The sequence below is a fragment of the Phyllobates terribilis genome, unplaced genomic scaffold (assembly GCF_046119375.1).
Source record: "Phyllobates terribilis strain yellow unplaced genomic scaffold, ASM4611937v1 Scaffold_11__3_contigs__length_659146591, whole genome shotgun sequence".
NCBI lineage: Eukaryota > Metazoa > Chordata > Amphibia > Anura > Dendrobatidae > Phyllobates > Phyllobates terribilis.
Genome location: NW_027362771.1, coordinates 282,861,269 through 282,887,148, shown reverse-complemented (window position 1 = coordinate 282,887,148; position 25,880 = coordinate 282,861,269). Strand labels below are relative to the sequence as shown.

The following is a 25,880-nucleotide window of genomic DNA, read 5'->3' as shown; positions in this document are numbered from 1 at the left end:
GTCTCTCACAGGTGAAGTATACCTATAATAAACATTGCAGTCCTCTCCATTCTTAGTAGGTGGGAAAACTTGCAAAATCTGCAGCTTTATCAAATACTTATTTTCCCCACTGTATATATACTGTGTGTGTGTATATGTTATAGTATTACATTTCTTTATGGAGTTGAAGTAATGAACTATATAATGGACTTCTTCTGTTCTTCTCTAATGTTTGAATTCTTGTATAATGATGTAATGTGATGTCACCTGACAGCTGTAATCATCTTTTACCGTGAGATGTGATGCCAGTATGGAGACAATGTTACTGTGGCTGGCAGCAATTGTCTGCTATCGGTCACGGATGTCACATCAATGATCAGGATTGTAAGCAGAATGGGATAGAGCAGAGCTGCAGAGTCTGTCTGGCATTGCTGTCCACATGAAAGACCCTCTCGTCTGTGATTCATCCCTACACAATAATGGTAACGGCACACACACACAGGCACATAAAAGCGATTATGGCAGAATTCTGGTATAAATTACATTAAAAAGCCGCCACATTTTTGTGCAACGCAAAGTTGCGCAAAAATGTTTTGGCATTTTCATGCCAGTTTTTCCAACTGCTAAAATCCTCATAGAAAAACTCTCCTCTTGATGAATTGGGGCCAAAGTATCCTTGCAGTTTGTGCTCCCCCTTTTTTTCTTTAAATCAAAGCCAGAAGTTTATTCAGAAGGAATGGGTAATATAAAGGGAGGACGTAGGCTAGGCCCACACTACATTTGTGGCCATTGTCCTGCACATATGCTCAGAAATATGTGCCCGACGGTGGCTTTTGTCAGGATGGATGCCGCATGGTAAATGTTTCTTTGCTGTGGCGTGCTGAATAGGAAAGCTCAGTCTGCTGCTGCACTTTCCTATGCAGTTAAACAGACGCTATGCAAAAGCATGCCTGCCAGACAGAGGCCGAAAGTGTGTTCAGTTTTACCATCTGGTTAATGATTGTCTATGACAACATTACAGTATGTCGGGTAAAGTTCCCTACATGTACTGTAGGCAGGGGCATACATAGAAGGAATGGGCCCCTTAGCAGAAGTTCTAATTGTGCTCCCCTCCAAAAAATAAACAAATAAAAAAATGTAACATTTGGCCGGGTCACATAGTGGCATATCTCACAACTTTTCAGCCCTTTCAAAGCAATTCTCCTATTGAAGCACCTAGATTCCCCTTTCATTGTACCCATAAAGTATGTTGACAACAAAAGTGCCCCCCAAATGCAGTGTGAGTGTGATTCCTCCAGAGTGAATTCCTCAAAAGTACTCTCCACACACAGTATGATGACCCCACTGTACCCCCCCCCCCCTTAACTATCCCAGTAAAGTATGGCGACCCCAACAAAGTATAATCCCCAAATATGACCCTAATACAGCCCTCCATGCAGTATAATGGGCCTACATAGAGCATTATGTCCCCCATACCTCCCCACACTGAATAAAGGCTTCCACTAGCTCTCCAAACGGTATAATGGGTCCCGCACAGCTTTTTGCACAGTATGATGGACCCCTCACAATCTGTCACACTGTGTAATTGCTTACATACAGTATAATGGCCCTCAAATAGCCCTCCATAAAATATAAAGGCTTCATCATAGCCCTCCAAATATTGTAATGGCATTCACATAGCCCTTAACGGCCCCCACATTGCCTTCCATATAGTGTAATTCACTTACCATAGTCCTCCTTACAGTATACTGCACTCCCCATAGTCCTCCATATAGTATAATGCACCACCATAATCCTCTATATAATATAATTAGTCCTCCATTTTATATAATGCAACCTCCATAGTCCTCCATGTAATATAATGCACGTCCCATAGTCCTTCATATAATATAATGCACAGCCCCATAGGCCTTCTTATCGGCATAATGCACAGCCCCATAGGCCTTCTTATTGGCATAATGCACAGCCCCATAGGCCTTCTGTGACGATACAGCGTAAAATCTTAATTAGGCAGACGATTAGATTTGTTAATCCAAGAGAAATACCTTATTGTGTTTTGTTTTTGTTTTATTTTTTTTATTTTTATTTTTTAGATTGCTGGCTGTGTTTTATTAATGTTCTGCTTGCTCGTCAGTTTATGTACAGTACAGACCAAAAGTTTGGACACACCTCATTTAAATATTTTTCTGTATTTTCATGACTATGAAAATTGTACATTCACACTGAAGGCATCAAAACTATGAATTAACACATGTGGAATTATATACTTAACAAAAAAGTGTGAAACAACTGAAAATATGTCTTATATTCTAGGTTCTTCAAAGTAGCCACCTTTTGCTTTGATGACTGCTTTGCACACTCTTGCCATTCTCTTGAGCTTCAAGAGGTAGTCACCGGAAATGGTCTTCCAACAATCTTGAAGGAGTTCCCAGAGATGCTTAGCACTTGTTGGCCCTTTTGCCTTCACTCTGCGGTCCAGCTCACCCCAAACCATCATCGTATCTGTTGCGCTGAGCTGTCAGATCTCATTTTGTTTCAATCTTAGGTTTTGTCTGTTTTAATGGCCAGTGTGAACATACTCTTACACATTGCATGTATACCAACTTATACTTCAGTTCATTTCTTTCGGTTTTGCTGTAGTGTGTACCTAGCCTTAGAATATGTACACACACATTTTTTATTAAATAGATTTTGTCACAAAATGGAGGTAAATCCACAGCAGAAACCCCAGGATCTGCCTGGCATTTCTGCTGCTGGATCCACTTCTTGCTTTGGCAAAAAACTGCGCTGGCATTTTCCAGAAAATTATAGCCGACATGGCCTATTAAGTGCATGTTCAGACAAAGTTTTTTTTGAAAGCTGACAAAACCAACACGTTTTTCTGAAGCTACAGTGAAGGAAATAATAATTTGATCCCTTGCTGTTTTTGTAAGTCTGCCCACTGACAAAGACATGAACAGTTTATAATTTTAAGGGTAGGTTAATTTTAATATTGAGGGATATACCGTATTTTTCGTACTATAAGATTCACTTTTTTCCTCCAAAATTTTGGAGGAAAATGGGGGTTGCGTCTTATAGTCCGATTGTTGGGTGTGTATGTATGTATATGTATATAGGCAGAGTAGTACCCATCAGATGGGAGGTCACCTTGCAGCGGTTGATGGGCACACATGAATTGGCCAATTTATGCGCTAAGAACCTCCATTTTTTTGTAAGTAAAGCTTATTGAGTAATAACACAGTTTAAATTAAATGGTTTTATTGTCTTTATGTATCTTGGCCATAATGGAGTGCTTCTGCGCTTTCTTTTTATATATCTTATGCAGTTTCTGCAGCTTGCACCTGTTCACATTTAGGATGTGCTGGTCAGTTTTTTTGATAGAGAGATATATATATATATATATATATATATATATATATATATATATATATATATATATATATATATATATATATATATATATATATATATATATATATATATATATATATATATATATATATATATATATATATATAATAATATTATAGAGCGCGGTGGAGGAGCGGAGCACAGGAGGCAGCAGCTGCCCGCTGCAGCCTACACTGTCCCCGCTGCTAAAGTAAATGAATATTCATGCTCCTTAATAGCCGCACACAGTGTAGCCGCACTGCGGCTCCTGCTGCTGCCGGAATCGCCTGTGCCCGCTGTTAAAGGGCATGAATATTCAACCTCTCTCCACGCCCATGGGCGCGGGGAGGGGGTGAATATTCATGCCCTTTAATAAGCGGGCACACGCAGCAGCCGCAGCGCAGCTACACTGTGTGCCGGCTATGAAGGAGAGTGAAGTCACTGCAGTCCCGGCGTGGGGAGCAGTGACTTCCGGCAGCTGATCTCTCCTTGTGAGCTGCGCATGGCAGTGACGTCATGCGCGGCTCACATGGAGAGATCAGTGCGGGCAGACCGGACGCAGCGCTGGAGGAGAGAGAAGAAAGGTGAGTAGGGGTGATTTATTTATTTATTTATTTTTTTTATGTGCAGCCTGATGGGGATTAGTGGGACCATGCATACTAGGATAAGGATGAGGGAGCCATACATGCCAGGGTAAGGATGAGGGGGCTATACATACCAGGGTAACGCTGAGGGGGCCATACATAACAAGATAAAGATGAGGGGGGCCATGCATAGCAGGATGGGGATGAGGGGTGCCATGCATACTAGGATGGGGATGAGGGGTGCCATGCATACTAGGATGGGGATGAGGGGTGCCATGCATACTAGGATGTAGGGATGCCAGGAATACCAGGATGGGATGGGGACCACGTATAAAAAGAGGGGGGGCATATATACCAGGATATGGGGATATTGTCAGAATTGGGGGATATTACCCCCTATACCAGTGTCAGCAGAAGACCCCCTCCCCCTTAAAAGTGCATCATGAACACATTTTTTGCTTTAAATTTTATTTATTTTTTTCCTTTTCTAAAACCTAGGTGCGTCTTATAGTCCGAAAAATACGGTAATATAAAAAAAAAAATCGCATTTTATAAATTAGATAAATTTATTTGCATTTTGCAGTGAGAAATAAGTATTTGATCCCCTAAATACCTTTATGAATTCTGGCTCAACTCGTTCCATTAAAGACAGCTGTCTTACAAAGTCACCTGTATAAAAGGCTTCTGTCCACAGACTCAATCAGTCAGACTCTAACCTCTACAACATGGGCAAGACCAGAGAGCTTTCTAAGGATGTCAGGGACAAGATCATAGACCTGCACAAAGCTGGAATGGGCTACAAAACCATAAGTTAGACGCTGGGTGAGAAGGAGACAACTGTTGGTGCAATAGTAAGAAAATGGAAGAAATACAAAATGACTGTCAATCAACATTGATCTGGGGCACCATGCAAAATCTCACCTCGTGGGGTATCCTTGATCATTAGGAAGGTGAGAGATAAGCCTAAAACTACACGGGGGGAACTTGTTAATGATCTCCAGACAGCTGGGACCACAGTCACCAAGGAAACCATTGGTAACACATTACGCCTTAAAGGTTTAAAATCCTGCAGTTACCCGCAAGGTCCCCCTGCTCATGAAAGCTCATGTGCAGGCCCATCTGAAGTTTGCCAATGAACACCTGGATGAGAGTTATTGGGGGAAGGTGCTGTGGTCAGATGAGACAAAAATTGAGCTCTTTGGCATTAACTCAACTCGCTGTGTTTGGAGGAAGAAAAATGCTGCCTATGACCCAAAGAACACCGTGCCCACTGTCAAGCATGGTGGTGGAAACATTATGTTTTGGGGGTGTTTCTCTGCTAAGGGCACAGGACTACTTCACCGCATCAATGGGAGAATGGATGGAGCCATGTACCGTAAAATCCTGAGTGACAGCCTCCTTCTCTCCTCCAGGACATTAAAATGGGTTGTGGCTGGGTCTTCCAGCAAGACAATGACCCAAAACATGCAGTCAAGGCAGCAAAGGAGTGGCTCAAAAAGAAGCTCATTAAGGTCATGGAGTGGCCTAGCTAGTCTCCAGACCTTAATCCCATAGAAAACTTATGGAGGGAGTTGAAGCTCCGAGTTGCCAAGTGACAGCCTCAAAATCTTAATGATTTAGAGATGATCTTCACAGAGGAGTGGACCAACATTCCTCCTGACATGTGCACAACCCTCATCATCCACTACAAAAAACGTCTGACTGCTGTGCTTGCCAACAAGAGTTTTGCCACCAAGTATTAACCGCTTCCCGACCGCCCACTGTAAATAAACGTCCGCGCTGCCTGGGCTCTGTGCAGCGCGGACGTTTAAAAACGGTGGGTGGTCCCGCAGCGCTCAGGACCCCCAGGGTCCTGCAAGCACTGCAAGAGCGGTGCAGAGCGATAGCTCTGACAGGGAACATCATCGGGACCTGATTGGATCAGGTCCCAGTGATGTTAACCCTTTGCTGTCTTCTATATGCCGCGATCTATAGTGATCGCGGCACATAGAAGACAGCAGGAGGAGAGGGGGTCGTCCACTTACCTCTCCTACGACCCCTGATACCTTCCAGGACCTTGGGTTGCTATGGCAGCTAGAGGTCACATGACCGCCTCCAGCTCTGCCATATATGGTGTCCTGCCTGGCTCAGCCTGCAGCTGTAGCCAGGCAGGAGACTCTGACTGTGAAACAGTCAGGGAAGATCTCATGTATTGTAATACATGTCTTACATTACATGAGATCAGGGATCAGAAAAATAAAAATTAATGTCCCATACAGGGACTAAGTAAAAATGTAAAAAAAAAAAACAAAAAAAAACAAAATAAATTAAAATAAATAAATAAAATATTAAACCGATAAATCCGTATATTTATGCAAAAAATAAAAAAAAAGTACACATATTTGGTATTGCCGCGTCCGAAACAACCCGAGCTATAAAACTGTCACACTAATTAACTCCTTCTGTGCACACCGTAATAAAAATAAATAAAAAGCGGAGCAAAAAACTGCTTTTTTTCCTCATATCGCCAAACAAAAAGTGGAAAAAAATGCGATCAAAAAGCAAAATGGAAATAAAAATGGTACCGCTGAAAACGTCATCTTGTTCCGCAAAAAAAAAAGCCGCCATACTGCTCCATCAGCCGAAAAATAAAAATGTTATAGCGCTCAGAATAAAGCAATGCCAAAAAAATATTTTTTATATAAAATTGTTTTGTGTAAAATCGCCAAAACATTAAAAAAAATATACAGTAAGTGTAGTATCGCTGTAAACTTACTGACCCGAAGAATAACGCTGCCTGATCACTTTTACCACACGCAGAACGGCATGAAAAAAAAACCCTCAAAAAACAATTCCTGAATTGTTGGTTTTTGTTAATTTTACCTCCCAAAAAACGGAATAGAAAGCGATCAAAAAATGTCCCGTACCCAAAAATGGTACCAGTAAAAATGTCAACCAGTCCCGCAAAAAACAAGCCGTCACATGACTCTGTCGGCCGAAATATGGAAAAATTATAGCTCTCAAAATATGGCGATGCAAAAACTAGATAAATGTTACGTAAAATGTTCCCAATAAAAGCTTCAACTCAGTCCTCAAAAAAAGCTAGTCCCCACTCAGGTCCGTCATCTGTTAAAAATATAAGGGACTTCCAAGTTACTGGTAGCAGAAAGGCTCTGGAAAAGCGAAATGGCCCTTGCCCCCCAAAAGAAATTCAGAAAATTTTGTGCTCCCAAATCCAAATGCCTATTCTACAATAATTTGTTCTCCAATTGTCAAATAGCACTCCGTCCCCCCCAGATCTCACCGTATGGCTAAGCGGTACGATACAGCCACATATGGGGTATTGGCACTTTTAGAAGAAATTGTGTGACACATTTCGGCACCATTTTTACCCATTGCCCTGTGTGAAAATGTAAAATCTGAGGGTAAAACATTTTTTTGTGGTAAAAATATAATTATGCTTTTTTCACTGCCCAATGGTATAAATTAAAAAATACTCACTACTTCCCTAGATGAATTCCTTGAGAGGTGTAGTTTACAAAATGGGGTCATTTGTGGAGGTTTCTGCTGTTTTGGCATGTCAGCGACTCTTCAAATGTGACATGGTGTCTGCTGCCTATCCCAGCCAACATAGCGCTCCTTTCTCTTCCGAACCCTGCCGTACACCAAAGCAGTGGTTTTCCCCCACATATGGGGTATCAGCGTACTCAGGAGAAATTGTACAACACATTTCATGGTGCAATTTATCCTGTTACCCTTATGATAATGCAAAATTAGGGAATGAAAAACATTTTTTGTGGGAAAAATGTGAAAATTTTATTTTTATGGCTCAATATTATAAACTTCTGTCAAGCAGCTGGGGGTGCAAGGTGCTCACCACACATCTAGATAAGTTCCCTAAGGGGTCTAGTTTCCAAAATGGTGGCACTTGTGGGGGGTTTCCACTGTTTAGGAACATCAGGGGCTCTCCAAACGCAACATGGCGTCTGCTAATTATTCCGACAAATTTTACATTCAAAAAGTCTAATGGGGCTCCTTCCCTTCCAAACCCTGCAGTGCGCCCAAACAGGGGTTTTCCCTCACATATGGGGTATCGGCGCACTAATGAGAAATTGCACTACAAATTGTGTATTCCATTTTTTCCTGTTACCCTTGTGAAAATAAAAAAATTGGGTCTAAAGTAACATTTTTGTGAAAAAAGTTAAATGTTCATTTTTTTTCTTCCACATTCCAAAAATTCCTGTGAAGCACCTGAAGGGTTAATAAAGTTCTTGAATGTGGTTTTGAGCACCTTGAGGGGTGCAGTTTTTAGAATGCTGTCACTTTTGGATATTTTCTGTCATAAAGGCCCCTCAAAGTGACTTCAAATATGATGTGGTCCCTAAAAAAAAAAAAAAAAAAAAAAAAAAAAAAAAAGTTTTTGTAAATTTTGTTGGAAAAATGAGAAATCGCTGGTCAACTTTTAACCCTTATAGCTCCCTAATAAAAAAAAAAAAAAAAAAATTTTGGTTCCAAAATTGTGCTGATGTAAAGTAGACATGTGGGAAATGTTATTTATTAACTATTTTGTGTGACATCTCTCTGATTTAAGGGCATGAAAATTCAAAGTTTGAAAATTGCAAAATTTTCAAAATTTTCGCCAAATTTCTGATTTTTTTTTTTTCACAAATAAACGCAAGTGATATCAAAGAAATTTTACCACTATCATGAAGTACAATATGTCACGAAAAAACAGTCTCCGAATCAGGGGAATCCGTTGAAGCGTTCCAGAGTAATTACTTCATAAAGTGACAGTGGTCAGAATTGAAAAAATTGGCCCGGTCACGAAGGCAAAAACAGGCTCTGGTGCGAAGTGGTTAAGTGTTGTTTGCCAGAGGGATCAAATACTTATTTCTCACTGCAAAATTCAAATAAATTTATCTAATTGTAACATACCTGGCGGCGTCCTTGCATAGTGGTTCATCTCCCACTGTGCAAGAGTGCGCACTTGATTTCCAGTCCAGACTGCCACTCTGGCTTCTTTCCATACTGTCTGCTTTGCTCTGCTCTGGCTGCTTAGGGCGACGCCCGCCGAACTTCCTGTTTCTTGTAGCTGCTGCAGACACACCCCTAATGCGTCCTCAGCCTATTGCTGTCTGTCACCTGGTATTTAAACCAGCTCCTCCTTGGAATCCTTGCCTGAGCATCTTGTTCTGTCAGTTGGCTTCTAGTCACTGATGTGCCAGGTCCTGTCTGTTTCCTGCCTTGCGGTATCAGTTCCTGTGTCTGAACTGTGTCCTGTCTGTGCACTCTAGCCAGCTGTCTTTCTGCCTTTCCTGGAGGCTGTAATTCCCAGCCCGTGTGAACACGCTCTTAGCCTGTTCCTTCTGCCCTCTAGGGGCCGCATACCTAGATCTGTTGTCTGTGTCTGTTCCTGCCCTAACTATCTTCCAGCCTGTTTCCCGTTTCTCTCTACGCCCATATCTACCCTTTTTCTGCAGAGTCTGAACTCGTACCTAACTCCTGCTCGTTGTCACTGTACTTCCGTTTGTGAGTTTGTGGTCCACTCGCTACTTCACTGCAAGTACCCTGTGGGTATCAGGTTCTGCCTTTCCCTTTCAGTCTGTTCCGTGTGAACAGAGCCCTGTCTCCTCTGCTCTGCCGCTCCGGCGGTTTCTGCTTGTTCGCCGCTCTGGCGGTTCTTGCCTGTTCTGCCTTTGCTCACCGCTCCGGCGGTTCTTGCCTGTTCTGCCTTTGCTCACCGCTCCGGCGGTTCTTGCCTGCTCTGCCTTTGCTCACTGCTCCGGCAGTCTCGCTCTGCTCTGACCCTTTGCCCACTGCTCCGGCAGTCTCGCTCTGCTCTGACCCTTTGCCCACCGCTCCGGCAGTCTCATCCTGCTCCGCTCTCCGCGCCGGGCGGCCTCACTCTGCTGTGTTTGTCCACCGCATCTGCGGTTCTGTTCCTGAGTGCCAGTCTGTACTGGGTCCTATCCACTCTGTGCTCCAACCTGTCGTACCTGCCAGTACCTCCCTGCCTGCATACCAGTCGTGCTTACCAGCATCCACCTGCCTGCATACCGGCCGTACCTGCCAGTACCTCCCTGTTTGCATACCAGTCGTGCTTGCCGGCATCCACCCGTCTGCATACCAGCCTTGTCTGCCTATACCCACCAGTCGGTGTGCCAGCCTAACCTGCCTGTTCCTGTATTCCCCGGTGTGGGTCAACAGCCGTGTCCGGGGTCGGACCTGGAGTAGCACCTGGTCCCTCTGCTCGGTTCCTCCTTGGTGCACTGGCGTCGTATGCCGTCGTGCGACCTTGGTCGGATCAGGTGGATACTTAGTTACGCCCCTCCAGGCATTCACTCTCTCAAAAACGCTTGGTAATCCGCACCCCATGGTCCCCAATGGCATTCCGCAATGTCAATGCACATGCTGCGGATTTTTCCGCAGCGTTTCTGCAGCGCTCATAAATCCGCAGCATGTTCATTAATTTTGCGGAAGCGCAGCGGAATTGCCGCCATTGACTTGCATTGAGACGCATAGAATCCGTGTCTGTACATTTGTACAAGCGGATAATATGCGTTTCAATGTGCGGATGGTACCCAGTTCTGGAGGAGAGGAGACTCTCCTCCAGACCTGGGTGCCATTGTACCTGTAAACTTTATTTATTTATTTTTTATCTTCACCTGTCCGGCGGCCCCTGCAGCGCTTCTCCTTCCAGGACCTGAGATGACGTCGCGGTCATGTCTCGCGAGATGCCTTCAACCCGGAAGGAGCGCGGCGGCATCTGAGGTAAGTATAGCTTTATTTTTTCGGTCACACTGTATAAATCCATGCTGTTTGCATGGATTTATATAGTGTGACCTAGTCAAGCACTTTCCAATTGATGCTATCGCCTGGAAAGTGCTTGTCAGTCCGCATGCTGAAACACATTAACGCATGTGAATTCGCATGTATTCCGCAGGAAAAACGCATGTACAATCTGCATGCGTTTTTTCTGCCAGGGAGATGCAGAAATTTTCTGCTTCATTTCTGCATCGTGGGCACATAGCCTTAAAATTCTAGACTGTTCATGTCTTTGTCATAGGGCAAACTTACAAAAACAGCAAGGGATCAAATAATTATTTCCTTCACTGTATGTTGACACTATTTCTGCAGTGCATTCAGGTGATTCTGTCTGAATCCTCCAAAAAAAAAAAAAACGTTTTAACCCGGACCCCCAATGTCCCCATGGACTGCAGTTCAATTTCTAAAAATGTTCAGATGGGCACAGAAACAGTCTGCTACAGTTCTGTGCTCGTCTGGACATGTTAAAAAATCTCTAAATCTCTATTCGTGTCATTGTAGTCCATGGCCCTGTCGTGAATTCATCTGATTCTCCTTTAATGGCGATACAGACTGAATCACCCGAACTGCAGAAAAGAGTGTGAACAGAACCTAATGGTAATTGCTTCAGGAAATGTTCCTTTTTTGGGGAAATTTTACTTTTATCTCCTGAAGAACTTTGACACAGAGGTTTTTGAAGAGGTGTGGTGTGTTTTTGGCATTTTTAGAGGACTAACATACGGAAAAACCCTTTAAAATGTAACCTTTATCAGGTGTATATAAAATTGTCCATATAGAAGCAAAGTGAATACAAAGTAAGTGTATAGGAGAGTAAGAAGTGCACAACGATAAATAGTAATTTTTCACAACAACAGAAAGGGAATAGCAGGAAGAGATCACCTATTACACCCTTTCCTACCAGCGGAGGTTGGCACCCTAAAGTGATATACGATAATGGCACCCCCACTTGTGCATCATCTATCCCTGGGATTCCCTTTAAGCCCCTAAGACGGCATAGGCAAAGAACTGTGTTATCGGAGATGATATAACAAATTTATCTCTCTATAACAACATATCCCGATCATATAGGTAAACGTCTATAGTAAGGGAAAGGCATCCCAATACCATGTGATCTTTCTCCAGTAAAGTGTAGATTTTACAGCCATACCAAAGGATGTATTTAAACAAGTTAAAGGTATAATGTGATAATTTTATTGATCCATAATCAAGAGACATGATAAAATGAATGCACAACATACAATTAAAAACACAAAATATAAAAATCTATATGAGGGGATCAGGGTGTGCAAGATGGAAAAAGGAGGGTAGAACACATAGCATTTATAATGCAATTAATGTACAAAACAGAGTATAATGCACCAGAAAAAATTGTACCAAAATAATGAATCAGGAGACTGAATAAATAGAGAATATTTGCCTATGATTTGCTACAAATGTAACAAGTGCTGTAAACAAGCCAAAAAAAATAATTATCAATAAATAATTAAAAAAAAGTGTATTGTGCATTAGTCTAAATATACATATGTAAAAATAATGTCACAGTGGAGAATGTTTGAACGGTATAATAAAAAAGACTATAAGAAGCACTTACTAAAGACAATATATTGATCGCAGCCACAATCAATCCTGATAATGCATAATAATAATAAGACAACTTGTGCAACAATAGTTAATGTAAAATCATGTATACCAACCAAATAACACACCACCGATCCCCTCACACCACTCCAACGCGCATTTCGCTATCGCTTCGTCAGGGATTGAAGTGGAGGGGATATGGTGAAATATAAATAGGGCAAGCGCAGCTGTCAAGACTAACCATGAAGAGACGCCATATTACATGGCTCCTCTACTCGCACAAGTACAACTTTTTTTTTTTTTTCTGATACATTATACTCTGTATATTAATTGCATTATAAATTCTATAATTCCATCTTGCACACTCTGATTCCCCCCCCCCCCCCCCCCATATATATATTTTTTTATATATTTTGTGTTTTTAATTGTACGTTGTGCATTCATTTTATCTGGTTTGATTATGGATCAAAAAAATGATCATATTATGCTTTTGCCTTGTTTTGAATACATCCTTTGGTATGATTGTTAATTATACGGTATTCATGGGCTATTTAGTCTCACACTATTGGTATTTCTTTTTCTGTGTAGATTTTAGACTAACAAATAAGGGATGCAGTGTATAGATTCATAAATGAACAAATAGGGACATGCAATCAGGAATGAAGGGACCAAACTGTACCTACGTTGTCCCTAAGACTACCCATCCTACCACGGGGGTGGTACCCTGAGATAGTTCGATAATGGCGCCCCCACTCACGAGTTGTCTGTCCCTGTTGTGCACCTAAGAATCCCTATATAACCTTTTTGTCTAATCATTTTTGTTATTTATTTTGTCATTCTTTTTGCACCCTTTTGACTTGACGTACCAAACTTAAGAGATTCCAGGAGGAATATTCCTCAGAAGTGACATGCACTTTCTTTTTTTCACCAGTTGTTTTTCAAAACCTCTTTTTAAGAAAATAGACACTCAAAAAAAACTCCTATGAACAGCAACATGGATTTCCCTTGGAAAGATTCTTTCAAGTGATCTTTGAAATGGTTTTTGAAGTGGATCCAATCCAAAATACTCCTCAAAAAACTCTGTGTGAACATTGCCTAATACTGTCTAAAGGTTAAACAGCAGGATATTTAATCCAGTTAGATGTTCCAAAAAGTGATCAGATTTTTAGCATCTGTTTTATTTTCTGAATATTAAATGGGTTGCCTAATGTTCAGTCTTCAGCAGATTGCTCCCCTGCCTGCCGGATTCCTGCTTGCCGAAGTCGGTGCGTTCCTGAATGACTAAATGACCAGCCAGTGACATTTTTGTGTCACTGGCTCTCCAATTTGGCAAGTGATCTGGCCAGCTGCAGAGCAGCACTTACAAGCTGTATTGGAGAGAGCTTCTAAGTGCTGTTCTCCTTGCCTACCAGACTGGCCACCACTGCAGAGGTGGCTGCTAAGCTAGGCAACGAGCAGTGAACAATAAAATTGAAAGCCCCTGCCTTCTTGAATTTTGATAAGATGTAAAATGCAATGTTGCTTATTTCTATGTGAGCTTTTCAATGTTACCCATTAAAGAACTTGAGAATAACCCATTAAACTCGGTAATAGGAAATCCTCCCCCCATCAGTAGTGAAGCAAGTTTTCACCTCTCTGTGTAAGTTTGTTGTTACCATCTGCTACTTAGAAATCTGAAATAACCACAATATATTTATTTTTCCTTTTTTAGTGTTGTTATACCCTTGCCAGAAAATGTAAAGGACTATTTGCTTGATGATGGCACACTTGTGGTCTCTGGAAGGTACAGCTTATTGTTTCCATATTAATGTAAACCAAAATCTAGAATGAGTATATTTTCTGTATTATTCAGGGCTATGTCAATGGAATGGAAATCTGCTAAATTTGCCAGTAAAATCTCATAATCTTAGTTAATGCTTTTGGATTTTATTAAATAATTTAACTGCGTAGTTTAGGCTTGTGTAGCAGAAAAAAAAATACAATACATGCCAAATGTCTATTAAAGAAGCACTCCTCCCATCAAAGGTTTTATCCCTTTAGTACATTGCAATCATCATATTATATAGCACTGTGTACTTACAATTGCTCGTTTTGCCTTTCTACCCAGCTAATTCTTCTCCTTTTCTCTGCTCTGTAGAAACAGGGAGTCCCTTGTCCCTGCATGAGTCATTTCCTTCTTGAACTCCTGACCCGGCTGCTCCCTCCTCCCCCTGCCAGGGACTTTTGCAGTGACTGATGACTCGTACAGGGAAAATTGACCTCCTGTTTCTACCTAGAGCTTCAGCCAGTCAGTGTTTAATCATGTGATGTCATAGATCTAATGGAAAAGAAAATAATAATCTGGGTAGAAAGGCAAAATGAGCAATTGTAAGTGCACAGTGCTGTATAATATGATGATTGCATTATATTAAGAGGTTAAAAATGTTGATGGGAGTGCTTCTTAAAAAAATCAAGGGCAATGTTTTATATACACGATTGGATGTGGCTCAAAAACGGACCTGCAATTGGAAGCAAACTAAACAAAAATACAATGACAATGTATGGGGGTACGAGAGTGCTGTATTTTTATTTTGCGGTATACTAGGGTGTCGCTGCCTGTTTTTCTGTCCAGCAGATTTTACATTGGATGTAGAGCGTTCCTAGTAGACACACTGGGCGGTACTGACCCAGACAACCATACAGTCTGTGAGAAGTCTTGTATATGTGACCTAATAATTTGAATATCATTACATTGTATACGTCAGACTGTACGGTCTGCTAGAAGCAGTAGTTCAGGCTTTCTAGGTAAGAAAACCGGCAACTAATTTCAAACGATTGTCATAACAATTTCATGTGTATTGCAGTTAAAGGTGATAAACATTTTATTTGAGCAAAGGCTTGTATAGGTAGGAAGTCAAACAACGGAGGCATTACTCACCCTTCCTGGGTCAGCGCTGACTGCTGCTGCTCCGATCTTTCTTTACACTCTGCAGCAGTGACGTCACAACTATAGCGCACATCACCGCTGCAGCCAATCGCTGAGCTCAGCAGCTCTGAAAATGTATACAGCATGTGCCACTTGGCTCCATGATTAGTTGCTGCAATGCTTAGCAGCAGAAAATTGAAAGTTCTCCTTTATCTCTGCTCTCAGCGGGAGCCCCAGAGAGAAGTGGAGATCAGGCATGCACACTCTGCTTCATTCATTCTCTACGTGACTGCTGGAAAAGGCTATCTCTGAAAGTCACCTAGATGATGAATGGAGAAGAGTTTTCCACTCTGATATTGGGATGACTCCTTTAATAAAACATCTCTTTATAATTTTGCATGCCCACACAAAAAATGACTGTACTAACTTTTGCATGCCTGGTAACAATATTATGTTGCAGATTTGAAGAAAGTTCTGAGTTATTTATGAAGCTAATATATTTCTTCCTCTTCTCTCATGCAGGGAAGATTCTGTGGGATGTTCTCAGCCAGATCTGAACAGTAATGAGGAAGAAGAGGTGCAGGTAACTTGTTTATACATAGATTCAGGGCTAACCAACGAGAAAAACCCGAACAAAAGAGATCAAGATAGGAGAACAGGGTAAATTAAAAAACCTTTAATGAATCATGGTTAGGCCAGTGGGTGGCACTGCAGAGACAGGCGCTCACATTAGGGAAGTATAGACAAGTGAAAATGATAATAAACCATTGTACAATTCTCATGGGCATAAAGGCCCCGTCACACTTAGCGAAACTGCAGCGATCCCGACAGCGATACGACCTGTCAGGGATCGTTGCTGCGTCGCTATGTGGTCACTGGTGAGCTGTCAAACAGGCAGGCTCACCAACGATCAGGGGAGCAGCGACATCGTGGAAAGAATCTTTCCACGATGTCCTGCTCCTGCTACCAGCCTGCTGAAGCAGGAGCAGGCTGGTAACCATGGTAAAAATCGGGTTACTAGGGGCACACGCGCACCTAGTAACCCGCTGTTTATCATGGTTACCAGCCTGATCGCTGCTCCCGCTGGTCACACACAGCGATGTGTGCTGACCAGCGGGAGGGCAACCACCAAAAAATGGTCCAGGACATTCTGCAGCGATCAGCAACCTCACAGCAGGGGCCTGATCGTTGCAAAGTGTCACACATAGCGACATCGCTGGTGAGGTCGCTGTTGCGTCACCAAAACCGTGACACAGCAGCGATCTCGCTATGTGAGACGGGGGCTTTAGATATATGCTGATACAGATCTATATAAATAATGTGATACATGATTATACAGGACATCAAGTTTCATACATATCATGACACATAGAAAAACATATCAAGTCAATTAGTCAAAATTAGTCAAAAATGGCTTCACTAAGCTGAAAGAATAGGGTCAGCCATTAAAAGGGGCCAAAATTTATTCAAACTACTCCGTACTGTGTCCGTTTGTCCTTGATGAGATGTAATAAATCTTACTTGTTTCGATGATGGGGATGATGGCTTTTCATATAGAATTTGATGTCGAGGGGTGTGTCGGGCTCTGTTATAAGCTCTCTTAATCGCACAACGACTATATCCTCTATCGACAAATCTTTGTTTTAAGTCAAGGGCTTGTTGTTCAAAATCATCAGTGTTGGAACATATCCTGCGGATACGGAGAAATTGACCGGTTGGAATTGATTTAACCATGGCAGGTGGACAATGTGACAATGATGCTTGAAGAAGCGCATTGACAGACGTGGCTTTACGAAAAAGGTTTGTTTGTAGACAATTATTGATGTCTCTTGTCACCAGAACATCCAGAAATTCTATAGAAGTCCTGTCATAATCATAGGTCAAATTTATGTTCAGGGAGTTCTGGTTCAACAGTGTCATAAATGATTCAAGAGATTCAATAGAATCCTGCCAGATCATAAATACGTCATCAATGTACCGCGCCCAAATGGGTACGCGGTCAGTTGATGTGTACTGATCCGACAAAAAGAGTTCCCTCTCCCACAGCCCCAGGAATAAATTAGCGTACGACGGTGCAAACGAGGCCTCCATGGCCGTGCCCTGGAGCTGCAGGTAGAAGGACCCCTTAAACAGAAAAAAACAGTTGAACCAGAAACTCATTGAACGCAGGAGGACTAGATGATACATCAAGGAAAAATTTAACCGCCCCTACACCATCCATATTCTGGATATTGGTGTAGAGGGATTCTACGTCGCAAGTTACTAATATTGCATTTTCGTCAATAATGAAGCCCATCGATTCTTTTAAGGAAGTCAGTGTCCTTTAATGTAAGATGGCAATACTTCCACAAGGGGCTGTAGTTGGGCATCAATATATTTATTCACTGATTCAAGGTAGTTTCCCCTACCTGAAATAGGTCTCCCTGGTGGTACACTGCTGTTTTTGTGTATTTTAGGTAATAAATATAAAGTAGAAATCGTTGGTTCTTCCACTAATAATGCCAAGTACACCTCCTTGGTAATGATCTCATTGGCCTTCGCTTGTAATAACAATTTGGAAAATTCACTCTGAAATTTAGAGAGAGGGTTGTAAGTTAATTTTAAATAGCATGTTTTATTTCTAAGTTGTTTAAAAGCTTTAAAAGCTTCTGCTTCATACATAGTTTTAGGCCATACCACCAAATCCCCCCCCCCCCTCCCCCTATCCGCTGGCTTGAACACCACATCGTTCAAGTTCTGCAATCATTTCAAGCTGTGTCTCTCATTCCAAGTTAAGTTATTTGAGATAAAATTAGGAATTTTGGCAAATTCCTAACTAACCATTTGAACAAACAAATCAATGTTGGAGCATGTGGACACGGGTAGAAATTTCTTAGATCTTGGCCTAAAGGATGGAGGTATCTTACCTCCAAGTCCCACATTCTGTTCAAGGCCAGACTTGATGAAGGCTCTATGCCGAAATGCGCGTCGGGGTAGGCGCCATACAACTCTCCTGGACCACATAGGTATGACTTGAGAAGGTCTCTTTCCAACTTCATAGCATGTATTTACATTTGGCACATTGTATATTGTTCATATCGTGAATGGATACGTCACAAATTGGAAACTCTTTTGGCATACCCTGCTGGTGCTATTGGTCCTAGTGTTTACATCTGTGCACGGCACTTTAGCTATTTATTGACTTTCTCAAGGCACTTTTTCAGCTTGGTGAAGCCATTTTTGACTAATTAACTTGATATGTTTTTGTATGTGTCATGCTATGTATGAAATTAGATGTCCTGTATAATCATATATCACATTATTTATATAGATCTGTATCAGCATATATCTTATGCCCATGAGAATTGTACAATGGTTTATTATCATTTTCACTTGTCTATACTTCCCTAATGTGAGCCACTGGCCTAACCATGATTCATTAAAGGATTTTTAATTTACCCTCTTCTTCTATCTTGATCTCTTTTGTTCGGGTTTTTCTTGTTGGTTAGTCTACTTGTTCCCGAATTGATTTAGTCCAGTGCATCAATGGGTAATACTGATATATACAAGAAGTCTGATTTGCCTATATTCTCTTTCAAGTATCGTATCTCATAGATTCAGGGCTGTGGAGTCTTAGTGGTGGAGTCAGAGCCTATTTTGGTGGAGTCGGTATAAAATGGACCAACTGAGACTCCTATAATAAATTGGGTACAGTAGCACAATGCAGTTTGTGGGGAATATTTTTTTCATAAGAATTTGGGAAAGTTATGAAATGTCCTATTCCTGATCTAAGGGTCTAGACTTTTAGCTGAGATGAATGTGTGCTACAGTAAATTTATTACTTAAACATGAGCCATGTATGAGGGAGTCGGAGTCAGAGTTGGTGTCGGTGTCATGGAAATTGATGAGTTGGAGGATTGGCTTACCAACTCCACAGCCCTGCATAGATTGATAGCTTGTATCATTTGGTCCACCAACCTCCCTTCCTGAAAGTCGTCTGTCAATGCAAAGAGGCAGAATTAGTGTGGGGTGGACCCTGGATTAAATTGATTCAGTATAACCTTAAGTTGGATCTGAGCTGCACTTCTCGGCAGTGGCCACTACACAGTGCATGAAGCTGTGCTGTGCAGATCAGTTCACGATTTACTTCTGGCCGGAGCTGATAATAGTGGGGCTGTCGGGTGTATAATACCCCCTGATCTGAAATTCATGACCTATCAGATCAGCAGAAATCCGAGAGGCAGGGGAACAGCCCTAAAAGTCCAAAACCATTAAGTATGCCCCTCCTTAGTGGTCTAACTGTAAACAAAAAAGCCAAAACCATTACGTATGTGTTTAAAAACTAAAATTAATGCATAGTTAAGGAAAATCCATTTTAGGACTTTATTAGTTGATTAGAAGATAAAAGTGACCACCAATATAAAAAGTGAATAGGGCCATGCTGTAGTTCCCTACTATACACTCACCTGTTGAGGTTGATTCTCTAAGCTGAATGTCAGAGTTGAGAGCACGGACTGAACAGTGGATGCAGTGGAGCTGGATAAGCCAGACACTATAATTAACAGAACACAGTATAAGCAGAACTGGATATGCAATCAGGCACCTCAGATCAGCAAAGTGATGTAGATAGGCAACTTCATGGTAGCGGTGCCGACAGTACCTTGGAGCAACAAGGCTGAAAAGTCAGACAGCTAGTGTGCTGTAGCAGAGCCGACTGTATGGACTGCACCATGGAACAGCATACAGGCACCTTGTTGCAGAAGATCCAAATGTATGAAAAGAACACTGGAACATCAGAGCAGACGTGGCAGACAGGTACCTTGTTGTAGTTGACCCGAGTGTGCAGACCGCACCTTGGAACAGTGGAGCTGATATGTCATACTTATATCTTGTGGAAGCAGAGCTGAGTGTGCAGATAGCACCTTGGAACAGCAAGAGTTTGTGTGGAGGCACACCATGTATAGTTGCAGCATAACCTAGCAATATGAAAAATAGAATAGATCCCCCACCCCTAAGAACAACTTTATTGATAATAAAAATATTTAAAAATTATCAATGGCGTCCCCATACATAATTATATACAGTTAGGTCCATATATATTTGGACAGAGACAACATTTTCTAATTTTGGTTCTAGACATTACCACAATGAATTTTAAACAAAACAATTCGGATGCAGTTGAAGTTCAGACTTTCAGCTTTCATTTGAGGGTATCCACATTAAAATTGGATGAAGGGTTTAGGAGTTTCAGCTCCTTACATGTGCCACCCTGTTTTTAAAGGGACCAAAAGTAATTGGACAGATTAAATAATTGTAAATAAAATGTTCATTTCTAGTACTTGGTTGAAAACCCTTTGTTGGCAATGACTGCCTGAAGTCTTGAACTCATGGACATCACCAGACTCTGTGTTTCCTCCTTTTTGATGCTCTGCCAGGCCTTCACTGCGGTGGTTTTCAGTTGCTGTTTGTTTCTGGGCGTTTCTGTCTGAAGTTTAGTCTTTAACAAGTGAAATGCATGCTCAATTGGGTTGAGATCAGGTAACTGACTTGGCCATTCAAGAATATTCCACTTCTATGCTTTAATAAACTCCTGGGTTTCTTTGGCTTTATGTTTTGGGTCATTGTCCATCTGTAGTATGAAACGACGACCAATCAGTTTGGCTGCATTTGGCTGGATCTGAGCACACAGTATGGCTCTGAATACATCAGAATTCATTCGGCTGCCTCTGTTCTGTGTCACATCATCAATAAACACTAGTGACCCAGTGCCACTAGCAGCCATGCATGCCCAAGCCATCACACTGCCTCCGCCGTGTTTTACAGATGATGTGGTATGCTTTGGATCATGAGCTGTACCACATCTTCGCCATACTTTTCTCTTTCCATCATTCTGGTAGAGGTTGATCTTGGTTTCATCTGTCCAAAGAATGTTCTTCCAGAACTGTGCTGGCTTTTTTAGATGTTTTTTAGCAAAGTCCAGTCTAGCCTTTTTCTTCTTGATGCTTATGAGTGGCTTGCACCGTGCCGTGAACCCTCTGTATTTACTTTCATGCAGTCTTCTCTTTATGGTAGATTTGGATATTGATACGCCTACCTCCTGGAGAGTGTTGTTCACTTGGTTGGCTGTTGTGAAGGGGTTTCTCTTCACCATGGAGATTATTCTGCGATCATCCACCACTGTTGTATACTGTGGGCGCCCAGGTCTTTTTGCATTGATGAGTTCACCAGTGCTTTCTTTCTTTCTCAGGATGTACCAAACTGTAGATTTTGCCACTCCTAATATTGTAGTACTTTCTCGGATGGGTTTTTTCTGTTTTTGCAGCTTAAGGATGGCTTGTTTCACCTGCATGGAGAGCTCCTTTAACCGCATGTTTACTTCACAGCAAAACCTTCCAAATGCAAGCACCATGCCTCAAATCAACTCCAGGCCTTTTATCTGCTTAATTGAGAATGACATAACGAAGGGATTGCCCACACCTGTCCATGAAATAGCCTTGGAGTCAATTGTCCAATTACTTTTGGTCCCTTTAAAAACAGGGTGGCACATGTAAATGAGCTGAAACTCTTAAACCCTTCATCCAATTTTTTAATGTGGATACCCTCAAATGAAAGCTGAAAGTCTGAACTTCAACTGCATCTGAATTGTTTTGTTTAAAATTCATTGTGGTAATGTCTAGAACCAAAATTAGAAAAATGTTGTCTCTGTCCAAATATATATGGACCTAACTGTATAAGACAATGTATAGGCAAAAATTGGTGTAAATACACCTACGCAAGCAAAAAATATGACTAGACACAGAAAATAGCAAGTACTTGGCACTCAAAAGAATGGGGAAAAAATAGAAATAAACCTGCCTTGCACACAGTGACTATGGTGGCTTCACAATAGTGCTTCAGCGCAGGTCTATTTCTAAACCTACAGCAGAAATCTGTATCGGATGAAGGTCCAGGGAATCGAAACATTATAATAATTTCAACACCACTTGTGGATTGCTTACAAAATTAAAAAAGAAACATCCCACTCCTTTCAGTGCTAAGTACTTTTGATATATATATATATATATATATATATATATATATATATATATATATATATATATAATTTATGTATTTTATATTACAGAGTGGCATCCTTCTTGTACACCAACACAGTATAGGAGTGCCACATATCCATTTAGCCAGAGAATAACAAAACAACCACAACAAGATCAATACAAATATAATTGGGGTAGGGATAGTCACCGTTGAGAAGGGCACTATTATTGGGCATTGTAGGGTGCCAACCTCCACAGCTAGGTAGGATATCTTTACGGATATATTTAGGACTTTAGATAGGGCCTTGTTCAATTATGTTTACTTTGATCTTGTGGCTATTTTGTTATTCTTTTTGTATGGTCATATCTTTTTTTTCTACCCTAAGGCCTATGTAGGTGTATTTACACCAATTTTTGCTCGCTCATAATATCCACCTATACATTATTGTTACATTTAATGATGTGTGAGGATGCCATTGAGCATTTTAAAATATTTTTGATAAAGTTGTTTTTATGGATTTTCTATTCTTCGTGAAAATGGGCTCCCTCTCTTAATTTCGTAGCCTTTTTTTTTTTAATAGTAGAACTGTAAACTCTTGGAACGCACGTAGTAGTAGTGTGTGGACGCCACCTGAATACTCAGGCAGTGAGTAGTCTCCTGAGTGGGCTTTATGAGGCTTTGGAAGATGACATCAGGGGTGCTCATGTGGTTACTATAGTAACCTGATATTGAGGAGAGCAGAGAGAGTCAGCCATGGCAGAGAGGAGACCTATATATCGGACAGGTGAGTAACCAGCGTGCTCTGTGGAGGAAGAGGGTGAAAAGGATGCACCCCTAACTCATCCAGCTGGCTCCTTCACCAAAAGTGCAGCCTTCCAGGACCTTAGTCATGCCATATTTTTTAATTCTGACATGGCTCTGTAGGATAGGAATAAACTTTATGAATTGTAATTGACCATGTTACTGTAACATATCGGTGAGAAGTGAGCTTGACAACACCTAAACTGTAAACCTTCTGGTCTACATGAATCTCACTTGCCACAGAGGCGACACGTGCACACCATACATGAGGTCAAAAGACCATTCCGTTGTAATCCACACTGACAGACACCTGAGGGGGTGTGTGTGTGTGTGTGTGTATATATATTATATATATATATGTGTGTATATATATTTTAGTGTATACACTGCTCAAAAAAATAAAGGGAACACTTAAACAACAGAATATAACTCCAAGTAAATCAAACTTCTGTGAAATCAAACTGTCCACTTAGGAAGCAACACTGATTGACAATCAATTTCACATGCTGTTGTGCAAATGGAATAGGCAATAGATGGAAATTATTGGCAATTATCAAGACACACTCAATAAAGGAGTGGTTCTGCAGGTGAGGACCACAGACCACATCTCAGTACCAATGCTTTCTGGCTGATGTTTTGGTCACTTTTGAATGTTGGTTGTGCTTTCACACTCGTAGCATGAGACGGACTCTACAACCCACAGAAGTTGCTCAGGTAGTGCAGCTCATCCAGGATGGCACATCAATGCGAGCTGTGGCAAGAAGGTTTGCTGTGTCTGTCAGCTTAGTGTCCAGAGGCTGGAGTTTCTACCAGGAGACAGGCCAGTACATCAGGAGACGTGGAGGGGGCCATAAGAGGGCAACAACCCAGCAGCAGGACCGATACCTCCGCCTTTGTGCAAGGAAGAACAGGAGGAGCACTGCCAGAGCCCTGCAAAATGACCTCCAGCAGGCTACAAATGTGCATGTGTCTGCACAAACTGTTAGAAGCCGACTCCATGAGGGTGGTATGAGGGCCCGACGTCCACAGATGGGGGTTGTGCTCACAGCCCAACACCGTGCAGGACGCTTGGCATTTGCCACATAACACCAGGATTGGCAAAGTCTCCACTGGTGCCCTGTGCTCTTCACAGATGAAAGCAGGTTCACACTGAGCACATGTCTGGAGACGCCGTGGAGAGCGATCTGCTGCCTGCAACATCCTTCAGCATGATCGGTTTGGCAGTGAGTCAGTAATGGTGTGGGGTGGCATTTCTTTGGAGGGCCGCACAGCCCTCCATGTGCTCGCCAGAGGTAGCCTGACTGCCATTAAGTACAGAGATGAGATCCTCAGACCCCTTGTGAGGCAATATGCTGGTGCGGTTGGCCCTGGGTCCCTCCTAAAGCAGGACAATGCCAGACCTCATGTGGCTGGAGTGTGTCAGCAGTTCCTGCAAGATGAAGGCATTGAAGCCATGGACTGGCCCGCCCGTTCCCCAGACCTGAATCTGATTGAGCACATCTGGGACATCATGTTTCGCTCCATCCACCAACGTCACGTTGCACCACAGACTGTCCAGGAGTTGGTGGATGCTTTAGTCCAAGTCTGGGAGGAGATCCCACAGGAGACCATCCACAACCTCATCAGGAGCATGCCCAGGCGTTGTAGGGAGGTCATACAGGCACGTGGAGGCCACACACAATACTGAGCCTCATTTTGACTTGTTTTAAGGACATTACATCAAAGTTGGATCAGCCTGTAGGCCTCTATTGGTTAATAAATTTGATTTCCATTGATGATTTTTGTATGATTTTGTTGTCAGCACATTCAACTTTGTACAGAACAAAGTATTCAATGAGAATATTTCATTCATTTCGATCTAGGATGTGTTATTTCAGTGTTCCCTTCTATTTTTTTGAGCAGTGTATAATAAAAAGATTACTAACCGCAAAAAAGAATTATACCTATGCCCCGATAACTATGCAAGCTCTTTAGAAGTTCGCGCTAATGAAACCAGGTCATATTTCCTTTTAATCATGATGAACTTGCTTGAAAATTGCTCATTCTCCTGTCCTAAGAAGCACCTCTGGCTGCGAGAGGGAACAGTAAAGAAAATAGACTTCTATCCTCCAGCCCAGTGTGCTGTAGCAATGGGTAAATACAGGAGAAGTCTCTCTATTCTTAGTGTGAGCTCTTTCAATGTAATAAACCTTGACCTATGAATACACACACTAGTCAATATGCAAATAAGGAGGTAGTAGCAAGAGGTTAAAATATCAATGTTTTATTTGTTTATTGTAAAAACATATAGAATTAAAGTGCACTGTGCATATTAAACTACGGATATACATATATCCATGTTACCTGATTTAGCAGACAAAAAAAATTCTCCTGGAATTATTCTTTTCAAATCCAAAGTATATTAAACTGTCTGCAAATTTATCCTATTAGCTTGCCCTGTTTTGATGAGTCTGAAGCATTAGTATACCTGAGCTTCAAGTCTCATATATCATCAATACAATGTCATAACATTCATGTATATAGGCAAATTTGGAAATCCTGCTGCTTATCACTCCTTATTAGCAGCCCACAGGTTTCCGCATAGTTAAATTGACTCATCTGGTCCATTCGGATAACTCTGACTTAAGGGTGGTATGACATTTATTTCCCATGATTATTCTCCATGTATGAATTGAGCAATGAGTATTTTCTGGTTGAAATGGTAAAAAGAAGTACCTCCCTAATATATAAGTGCTCGAGTTGTGGCAAAATAACTGAGCGATTTAATAGTAAGCCCTCTGAGCCCCCTGTGTGAAGTTAAAACAGGGCATGCTAACAGGATACGT

The 25,880-nt window shown here is 41.7% G+C and overlaps 1 protein-coding gene across 2 annotated transcripts in view; it reads left to right on the top strand.

The window, feature by feature from the left end:
- Positions 1 to 25,880, top strand: part of CDC123 (cell division cycle 123) — a 143,113-nt gene that overhangs the window by 3,329 nt on the left and 113,904 nt on the right. For both annotated transcript variants that reach the window (XM_073652384.1, XM_073652383.1), the window contains exons 2-3: positions 14,047 to 14,118; positions 15,763 to 15,823. In XM_073652384.1, coding sequence (XP_073508485.1) covers positions 14,047 to 14,118; positions 15,763 to 15,823 — 133 coding nt within the window. The remainder of the gene's footprint in view (positions 1 to 14,046; positions 14,119 to 15,762; positions 15,824 to 25,880) is intronic.